Consider the following 10,590-nt stretch of genomic DNA (forward strand, 5'->3'; position numbering starts at 1 on the left):
CATGTACTATGTAATGACTTGATTTTCAGTGGTACCAAAAAATGCGCATTTCGAAATCCCATTTCCGTAAATTGAGCTCCTAATTATTAAATATTAATATTTTTGAAGATTTTATAATAATAAATTAAAGTTTGGTCTGGTAATTTTGTCAAACTAATAGTTAATTAAGGTCCAATAACTAAATTGTAAAAGTCCAATTACTATAAAGTTTTAATTGTTAAAAAGCTCCAGGACTTAAATGGTAATTAGCTAGAGGTTCAGAATGGTAATTAAATTATTTTAGTATAAAAATTGGTCAATAATGATGGAAGATTCCACTAATGTTGACTAAAACTGGATTAAGCTAATTAAAACATGGTTAAGTTAATTAATTTAGGTAATTAAGAATTTAATCATAGTATATAAGGCTTAAGTTAGTGGAATTTCTCATCTTCTCCATCTCTCCCAACTGTACCAACCTTGAAACTAAAGAAGAAAACCACTTGAAAGCTTTTTTACATTCGATAACTATTTGGTATGTGTTTTCAAGTCTATTTATTGTAATTTCTATAGATTTGAGGTCATAGGAGCTTGATTTAGAGGAGCTTGATTTAGCTAGCCTATGTACCAATTTGTAAAACTGTTAAAGTTTTTGAAATATGCCATTGTTGATTTTTTGATGAATTAGGCTTGATAGATTTTAAGCTTAGAATAAGAAAAAGACTAGATTGTAAAGTTAATTTACCTTATTGCTAACTTTGTTACATTAGGGACCAAATTGAATAAATATAAATTTTTTATGAAATTATGTTATAAATATAAAATTTAAGGTCCTTAGTGAGAATATTTGAAATTGAATTTAATCCGATGCTAGGAATTGAAGGTTATAACTATCCCAGTTTAGGGACTAAATTGAATAAATTATAAATTTTAGGGATATTAAAAATCAAATTATATAGGTTCATACATATCATAGTATAGAACAAAAATACTTGGTATTAATTGATGATACAAATAATTGTTTAGATCAAGAATTGGAGTGAAGTGAAATTGATCGGGGAAAAGCTAAAATTGCATATTAGTCCCTACAATATTCATTTTGCTTATTTTGATCAGGTAAGTTTATATTAAATATGCCTTAAGTTGGTTTCCAAATAGATTAGTTAACTATGTCTTAATGATGAAGGTATGTTTTAGTTTCCATTTGAACTCACTAAGCATTTTAAATGCTTACCTTAGTTGTTTACTTCCTTGTAGATTTGTACCTTGCGAAACTACAAAGTTGGATCAACTAGGAAGCACACACTATTTAAAGAAAGTATTTATATGTTCATTTTGAATCTAGATTATGTGGTAGGTACATATGGGTCCTAGTATGCTTATGGTTATTTTGAAGTGGATGACATTATGTGCTTGTGGTGAAGTTTAATATTGGATGTATCTTTTGGTATATAAATTGATAGTACACATTTTGGTTAAGTTTGATAATGTATGAATGATGGATTTACATTTGAATGGCTTGGTATGTTAAACTACCATTTAGGCCATTTGAATTGAGCAGGCTAAATAATGTTGTAGAAATGGTAAGGTTTATGATAAGTATGTTGTGTAATTTAGTACATGTTTTGATTTATTCATGTCAATCTCTTGAATTTGATGGTTTTCAATTGGTAAGATGATTGTGTTGAGTTGGAAATTGAAGGCATTTTGGTAGGAATAGATGGAATGGTCATGTATATAGCTAACTGTGAATAATTAGTTGGTAAGGTTTTGAATGGTTGATTGATTAGTTTGATTGATTAGTTTATACATGAGTTGGTTGTTATTAGTGAATTTATGCTTTTAATCGATATCATGTTAAAATATGATAATTAATATGTAAAAGATAAAGAACAATGGAAATATGAAATTTTCACTTTGGGAACTGTTATATGAAATGGATATGTTTATAATGTCTAAAGAAATGTGAAAATGAGTAAGTATTTGTAAAGAACCTATGGTGTCTACATATGGAAATGAACGTGCTCAAAAGGCCTTTATTTATATGGATTTGAACATGAATATGTGAAAACACTTAAGGTGCCCTTATATGATATGTGTACATGCATCTGTTAATGGCCTTGATGGATTTTTTTTAATTATAATTGTAAATTTCCCTAGTAAACTTAGTGAATGTTAGAATATGGTTGGCATGCCAATTAGGGGCTATAGCATGTTGAAGTCCTATTGGAGATTTTGCACTTACGTGCGATTTATATTGCCTTTGGGCCTTGCATTTATGTGCATCTTTGTGTAGGGTAGTTTATGCTCTTATGAGCATTTTGGAGCAATGGAGGGAAGTTTGCACTCTCTTACAATTTAGCATTTCAGTACTCTTTGGTGTGGTGGAGTCCCGTGTATCTGAGTTGGTTTTACTAGAGTTTACTATAGGAAAAAATGAATTAAATGTTGGTAATAATCTTTATATGTGGCTATAAATGGATAAGAAAAAGACTAGTATCATAAACTAAATGTCTAGTAACTAAAAGATATGAAAACAAAGTAAATGTATTGGTAAGTAAAAGAGAATTTCAAATGATAACAAGCTTAAAAAGTGTATAGCCTAATGAGCTTACCTTAAACGACATTAAAGAAATTGATGATTTAAGCATATTAAGTTCAAAGAAATGAAAATGATGTATATGAAATCATATAAAGATTAACGAATGCAAATGGGAAATGGGAAAGAACATGTCAAGATACCATGGACTCTACTTAAGAGTCTAGAATATGTGTTTTCATTAAATGAATTCGTTAACAAGTTGTTAAAGTGTAAGTTGAGCCCTTACACTTTGGTAGATCAAAATGAAACAATGAATAGTACTGAAAAGTGGCTTGAATGAAACTAGCATGAAATCCATAGGAGGGGCTCATCTTTTATAAGGACTAAGATAAGTAAGTTTATCCTTGGCTACTTATTTAGTTTTTTAAGCTCACACATTATTTTTTAAAAGGCATATGTTTGAACTTATCGAGAAGTCGTGGTGTTGGCTTGGGAGCACCACATTATCCATCGAGCTTTTAAGATTGTAATTTAAATGTTTAAATACCATTTGTATTGAATTATTGTCATGTATGCAAAGACTTGGACTAATTGAGCAATTGTAAAGTTAAATGATGAACTTGAGCCTCTTTTGCATTTCTCTTAAACAGATGTGTATCTTTTTGTTTTGGATGTGTTATTTAAATGACTTTAAGTTTTATTTATAATGATAGGATTTATGTTGGAATGATATGGCGATGTTTGGGATATGTTTTAGAGTGATTATAAGTGTTTTGGGCATAATCAGTGACTCACGTCGCAACCACGTAGTTGTGACGTTGTGACCTTGGTGCTCGACGTCGCGACTTCACATTCATCATGTCGTGACTTCATTACTCAATTAATCTCATTGCAACGTCATAATTTCCTTGAGCAACATCATTTTAAAGCCTTTAAAATGTTTTTAATTTATTTTATGATTTTATTTAAATTATTTAAAATTTTAGATTATGGTAAAATTAATACTTTCTTCACTCTGAACGACCTTGTTTTAGGCCAAAGAACATTGAGCCTTTGTTTTATGTAGTGGACATGTCCAAACCTATGTCAACTCTTGCATATTAATCAACAAGGAGTCAAAAACAACATTATTCAAGGATGCACCATTGTGGATTGGAAGTTGTTTCCTGTATATGGCGACATCAATTTCCTCCTATAATCTATTGCCCTCATCTAGGAGACAACCAACATCACTCTTCTCAAAAGGGAAGCTAGACAATGGGCTTCATGCACATCAAAATGTCTTATTAGCTTTTCAAGGCCTTAATATCATTTGAATTCGTACCTAAAAAAAAGAATTAATATTATATTGAGTAAGTCATTCTATCAGTCTCGCCATTAGCTTGGTCATTAAAAGGCCAGCTCAAACTTGGCATTGAGCATATTTATAATGCATGGATTAATTTGCAGACACATGTACTTACTGCATGAATCGGATCAGGCATGTTAAAAAGATCTAAACCATCTATATGATATGTACACATATATTTATAATTTGATCTATGTGTTTTAGAATTGCTCCATGTCCGTTTCAAACTAACATTTTATGTCTAAAAGACTTGGTTAATACAATATTGATACTTTGAATACTCAATTAAAATTTTTGAAATCTACATATCAAATTAAAATATGAGCGATAGATAAGATAACCCTAAATAAAAAAATATATATATTTCAAACAAATTGTTAATTATTATTTTTATAACAAATAATTATTTAAAAATTAATTATACAAAAACACGATTATTAATTGATACATTGATAAAAAAATATTATTTAAAATATTATCAATAAATAGTTGGAAGAAGTGGCAATCAACTACTCTCCCAAATATTTAAAATGAATTCAAATTCTAAAGTCATAAAAAGGATTTTAGTATTTTATCTGGTGGTGGAGCATAGTGGAGACCTAGGGACCATGGCTCCGTATTTAATTTAAGCCTTTATAATTTATAAAATTTTAAATTAGTAATGATAAAATTGTATTTTGAACCCTTAAAATATAAAATTTAATTAAACTCTTTAAAAATGATAAAGATATTGACTATTAAAATGATAAAATTATATTTTATTATTATAAAATATACAATTTAATTCTGATCCAAAAATTCAGACTCAACCACTGATTTTACCTAAATTCTTGTGATTAGAAAAAAAACACTAAAATAAATTTTTAAACAAAAGAATTTATATATTATTACGAGATGACCATACTAATTGAGAAAATAATTCTTCAAACAATATATTGTATATATTATCATGAGATCGCCATACTAATTGATTTATCAATAATTTTTAAACAATAGATTATATATATTATCATAAAATGACCATACTGTATCAAATAATTTTCCAATAAATTTTATATATCATGATGAGATGACTACTGTTTTTAAAAGATGGACCTAATTAGAGATATCAAAATAAAGAGTGGTTTAATAAACGATTGAATTGGAAGTTTAATAATTTTCTTATTTTATAAATTTATGTTAGGTCGGATTTATGTAATGTATTTAGATTAATTTTTAAATTTAAGTTCGACTTAGCTTGAAAAATAGGTTTACTTTTTTGTTTAAATCCAACCTAATTTAAGAAAGATCAATCCAGATTTAAGAAAGGTAAATCAAGGTCCAACCTACTTACTAAAATTTTAAAATTAAATATAATTTACTAAATGCATTAAAAAAGGCTAAGATTAAAATTTTCTAAGAGACTAAAATATATTAAAAATACTATCATAAATATAATAAATATTTTATTGTATTAAATATAATTTTAAAATTTTATATTTTAGGTTGGGTAAATTTATTTTAGATTTTAGATAATAAATTTAATTGTTATTGAGTTAGTGATTTAATATAAATATAAATATAAATATAAATATAAATATGTATAATATATATTTAACATATATAATTAATATAATATTTTTATAATATAATACAGGCTGGATTTGAATAAAAATATCTTATTTAAAATTCAATGCATATAAAATACAGACCTTAATTTTATCTAAATTTATTTTTAAATCTCATATTTAATTAAATTTTCCTAATTTTTAGACCAGCCTTTATTCCAAGACGGGATGCACCGCGATAGGTCTAGCTGTTGCTAACACCAAAATACAAAACACGACCCGAATAAAAGAAGAAAGAGCTGACACCACGTCGTGACTTATAGATTTAGAATGAAGAGATAAGCACAAGTGCAAAAGGGCATATTTTGGCAGAAAAGCAAAGTGAGATCCAATTGTAGGTAGGTCCAAGGTGTCACCACGTAGGACCCCTACAATGTATAAATCAAACCAAATCCGAAAACGAAACGCTCACCCAAAGAAGTTGTTTTTTGTACTGGTTTGGTGCAGTGCATGCGGAAAAAATGGATCAAAATATGAACTCAACCAAGGAAGGTCTTATCTCAGGGTCAGGGGCGATTCAACACAAAGCTTACGCTCGTGTTGGATTGCTTGGCAACCCAAGCGATGTTTACTTCGGCAAAACCATCTCTTTTAGCCTTGCCAATTTCTGGGCTTCCGTTACTTTGGAGCCTTCTCCTCATCTCATCATCAACCCTCACCCCATTCATGATCTTGTTCAGTTTGATTCCCTTGATCACCTCGTAATTTCATTCTTTCTCTCTTTCTTTTTTTTTTTCCTTCTTATATTGGTGTTTATATTTTGTAGGATCTGATATTTTAAATTTTTTTGGGGTGGATTTGAATATGAATATTTTGGTTATCTAAGCATTTTCAGGGGATTCGGAAGATACCCAGATTGAGATTTGTTGGGTTTTTATTGAATCTAGTTTGATATGATAGATATTTTTTGAGTTTTGATTTGGTGTTAATTTTGCACCCCATGCTAGGATTCTATAATAGTTTTTTGATTTAAAGTGGGAGATGTAAGGCTCTTTTGTTGATTGCAATTTTTTTTTCTTCTTTTTAAATTCAAGTGTTGAAGATTATAATTCAGAACTCTTTGAGAAGAGTAATTTGTTTGTGGTATTGTAGATTATATACGAGAAATTCTTTGGTTAATGGTTACCATGTGTTGATAAAGTGTTTAGGATTGGTTCTGCAGTTTGGGCTTTCTGATGCTAATATATATTTCATATATGTATGTATATAAGAATGTATGCATGCATGCAAGCATGTATGTATGTATGCTTGTTTTTTATGTGTTATCTTTAATATGATTGAAAGCAACTCACATGCATGTATGCTTGTCTTTTATGTGTTATCTTTCATCTGACAAGTTATGTAATGCAAGCCACATGCTTTTGCTTTGTTTTTTCTTTTAGATGCTTTAGTAATGAGATTTTTAACTTCATTATATGAATCTCATATATGTATGTATGTATGCATGTATGCTTGTCTTTTATGTATTATCATTTAATCTGACAAATTATTGATGCAAGCAACATTATTTTTGGGTTGGTCTTTTTGAGCTTTAGTAATGAGATTTCCCCTTGTATTATGTCTGGTTCTACTTGCATTCATAGGTATAGATATCTACATTGCATGTTCGACATAAATGGGCTGAAACACGGATTTTTTTACTTGGAAGGTTAATCGGTTGCAAAGTGAAGGTTATTATGGAGGTGTGCGACTGCTTATGTCAATTTGTAAACTCTTTCATAAGCATTGCAAGGATAATAACATAAATCTCTCACCAGGGAACTTCACCCTCTCGTATGATACTAATATCCCTCGCCAGGTATTGCTCTGAACAGAAAATACAAGAATCGAACTCATAATGTTCTTTTAGTTACTTAATATATGTCATTGTTGTTGTCATCGGTTTGTCACTCATTTTTCTCACGCATTGAAATACACGGTTTATTGTAGTTATTCTAACACAAATATGTATGCAGTTTGGATTGTTCAATTCCTTTTTGATTTCTCTCTGTTTGTGTAATGTTCTTATTTAATTCTTCAGCGATGTATGGCTAATGCTTTATGATTTTTCAGGCCGGACTTTCAGGGTCCAGTGCTATTGTATGCGCTGCCCTTAGCTGCCTGCTTGATTTTTACAAGGTCCGACATTTGATTAAAGTAGAAGTCAGACCCAACCTCATCCTCAGCGCAGAGAAGGAGCTCGGAATTGTTGCCGGCCTTCAGGATAGAGTGGCACAAGTCTATGGTGGTCTCGTCCACATGGTTTGTTATCTTTATGTAAATGCCATCAACAAATTGACAAAATTACGTTGCAATTTATACACACACACTGATTCTACTGCAGGACTTCAGCAAGGAAAACATGGATAAGTTGGGACATGGCATCTATACACCCATGGATATTAGTCTTCTACCGCCTCTCCATCTCATTTATGCTGAGAATCCAAGTGATTCAGGAAAGGTTAGCTGGATGGCTTTTGCTTACTCGTTTTATGTTCTGCCCCTTCTTTTTATATACTTTCTGCCATAAGAAAAACAATTTCTTAATCGGACATAGCATGTTTCTTTTAACCTTTACGAGGAGATGTTTTGAATGCAGGTACATAGCACCATCCGACAAAGATGGCTCAATGGTGATGAGCTTGTTATATCTTCAATGAAAGAAGTTGCAGATATAGCAGCAGAAGGTAAGAGTGCAATACTCCAAAAGAATTACCAAAAGCTCGCGGAACTCATGAATCGCAACTTCGACCTCCGAAGGTAAAGACGTTTTTTCATGTCACGGGAACTGCTATAGATTCTCTGTCCTACAATTCCATTTTTTGGCTAAATGCTTTTATTATGTGGATCCTATGCAGACGCATGTTCGGGGATGAATGCTTGGGTGCTTTAAACATAGAAATGGTGGAGGTAGCTCGGAGGGTGGGTGCCGCTTCGAAATTCACTGGCAGTGGAGGAGCTGTAGTTGCATTCTGCCCCGAGGGACCACCGCAAGTGAAACGACTTGAAGATGAATGTAGAAAAGCTGGATTTAGTATTCAAGCAATACAAGTAGTTCCTTCACGTCTAAATGATGTGGATCTTAAGACATTGTCTAAGTAGGAGAAATTTAAAGCATGAAAGAGCATTTTAGGGATTGTTTTTGTTTGGATTGATTGAGGTTTTTATAGAATTAATGAAAGTGATGAGTGGCTGTCCTGTCGCTATTAATTTCTACCCTACTGAATTTGCTCTGCACATTCCTGGCAACCAGAAGTAAACGGAAGACAAGGGATCCCCTGTCTAATTCCGTGTGTCCCCTTTACAATATCCAACTTATCCCTCGTTAATTGAGATTAGAATTTTATGAAAATTTGTTGGCCTATAATCTCTAATGCTTCTGGAATTGTTTGAGTTAAAGCAGCTGGCATTGTACAAGTGTGACGGAAAACATGGCATTTGTAACATCCTCTCCTACCATAGATCATATGTGTTCTTACTTTTCTTTAATAAGATTTCAGACTTCACACAGTCTTATGTAACCTTCTACGCTTATTTATTATCTATACTCCTCCCGAAAGCTTACCATCATCCTCCATCCTGGAAACACAAACTCTGATACCCCGTAGTTCTTTATCTTTTAGAACCAATCTTTATTCAAGAGTGATTGAAACAAATTTTGCTATAGTTTTATAAATGTAGATTTGGGTTTTCAATTTTGAACTTGGATTAGTAAATTTATAATTAGATTTTCAATTTAAACATGGTAACAATTGAGGGTGATATCGATTCAATTAGGTTCTTAATTTTTTCATATTAATTTTTGTTTTAAATTTTTAGACTTATTTTAACATAATAAGCTTCATTTTATAGCTTTTGAATATTATTTGACAAAATTTCAAAACCTTTTTTATAAATATTTCAAAAAAGAAATTTCAAGAAATTTTAAATTATTTTCACTATTTTAAATATAAAATATTTAAAATTCGATTTGAGTTCAAGTAATTACGATTTTTAAATTTCCCTTTCATAAATTGTCTAAACACTTTGATTTAAATGACATGTTATACATTTCTAAATTCAATGCTCGTGAACTTTGAGCAAAATGATCTTCCTTGCAGTACATAGTCTATTGGAAAATTCTTTGGCCGGAAATTTCGTCCGCGGAATCTCCGGACACAATGGTGAACTTGTAATTCAATTGTGGGGGGAGATTGTTTCAAAATAATTGTTATCATTGCTAGAACAGCTACAGGTGTAAGCAGGCTACCTTCTTTCAAAGTTGAATTAAATCGAAATGCATTGAGCGTTGTTTCTAGAACTTTCAACACTAGAAGGCATTACCAAATTCCATATTTACACTCATAGGCTTTGACTTTGACCAAAATGTGAAATGGAAATTTTAAATCACAAATTTCGCAATTGCAAACACAATTTCCCCCAAATTTACAGTTTTTCAAACCCTAATCAGGATATCCATGGCTGGCTGCCCCATAAAGCCTTCACACTTGTCAGCCATTCACATCAAAAGTCTTTGTCAAATGGGGAATGTTTTAGTACTTTCAGTATCACCTCCATTTGAGGCCAACTAAATGACAGGTGGATTGAATATTATCAGCCTAATTGGGATTTTCTAGAAGAGGATAGATGAAATTTTGGAACAACGACTGCTCTCTGTTTGTAATATTTGGTCAAATTTGGTTTTCTTCTTAAATTTAATATATAATTTTTTATTATAATTTAGTGTCTATTTTGTTAATGCTATTGATTAGTTTAAATAATTAATAGAATTATTAATTCGACCTTAACTTTGTTAGTAATTTTGTTATTATAATAATAAAAGAGTAAAATATATATTATTCTCCATTTGAAGGATTTGGAATATAAGTAATAATAAAATTATATAAAAAATTAACTATTTCAATTAAAACACATTTATTTTTTCTATAAAAAATCAAATTTTGATGAGTTGAAAAGAGACTAAATATCAAATTTGAGTATGATAGAAGGATCAAAGTCATAATTTAATCATTTATAGTAGCATGTATAATTTTATAAATTTCTTTTCATTACTTATTCTCCAAGTCTCCTTTATCTATACTATTCTTTTAAGTATTTGATTCAACCCGTGTCTCAATTTACTAATCTCAATTCAA

The 10,590-nt window shown here is 30.3% G+C and overlaps 1 protein-coding gene across 1 annotated transcript; it reads left to right on the forward strand.

Moving 5' to 3' along the window:
• Nucleotides 1-5,706: 5,706 nt before the first annotated feature.
• Nucleotides 5,707-8,822, forward strand: LOC108454400 (glucuronokinase 1-like). Its single transcript, XM_017752848.2, has 6 exons — nt 5,707-6,177; nt 7,125-7,274; nt 7,529-7,717; nt 7,800-7,916; nt 8,055-8,215; nt 8,314-8,822. Exons 1-6 carry the CDS (start codon nt 5,938-5,940, stop codon nt 8,555-8,557), a joined length of 1,101 nt encoding a protein of 366 aa, XP_017608337.1. The 5' UTR covers nt 5,707-5,937; the 3' UTR covers nt 8,558-8,822.
• The last annotated feature ends 1,768 nt before the right edge of the window (nt 8,823-10,590 follow it).

Source organism: Gossypium arboreum, chromosome 9 (assembly GCF_025698485.1).
Source record: "Gossypium arboreum isolate Shixiya-1 chromosome 9, ASM2569848v2, whole genome shotgun sequence".
Classification (NCBI taxonomy): domain Eukaryota; kingdom Viridiplantae; phylum Streptophyta; class Magnoliopsida; order Malvales; family Malvaceae; genus Gossypium; species Gossypium arboreum.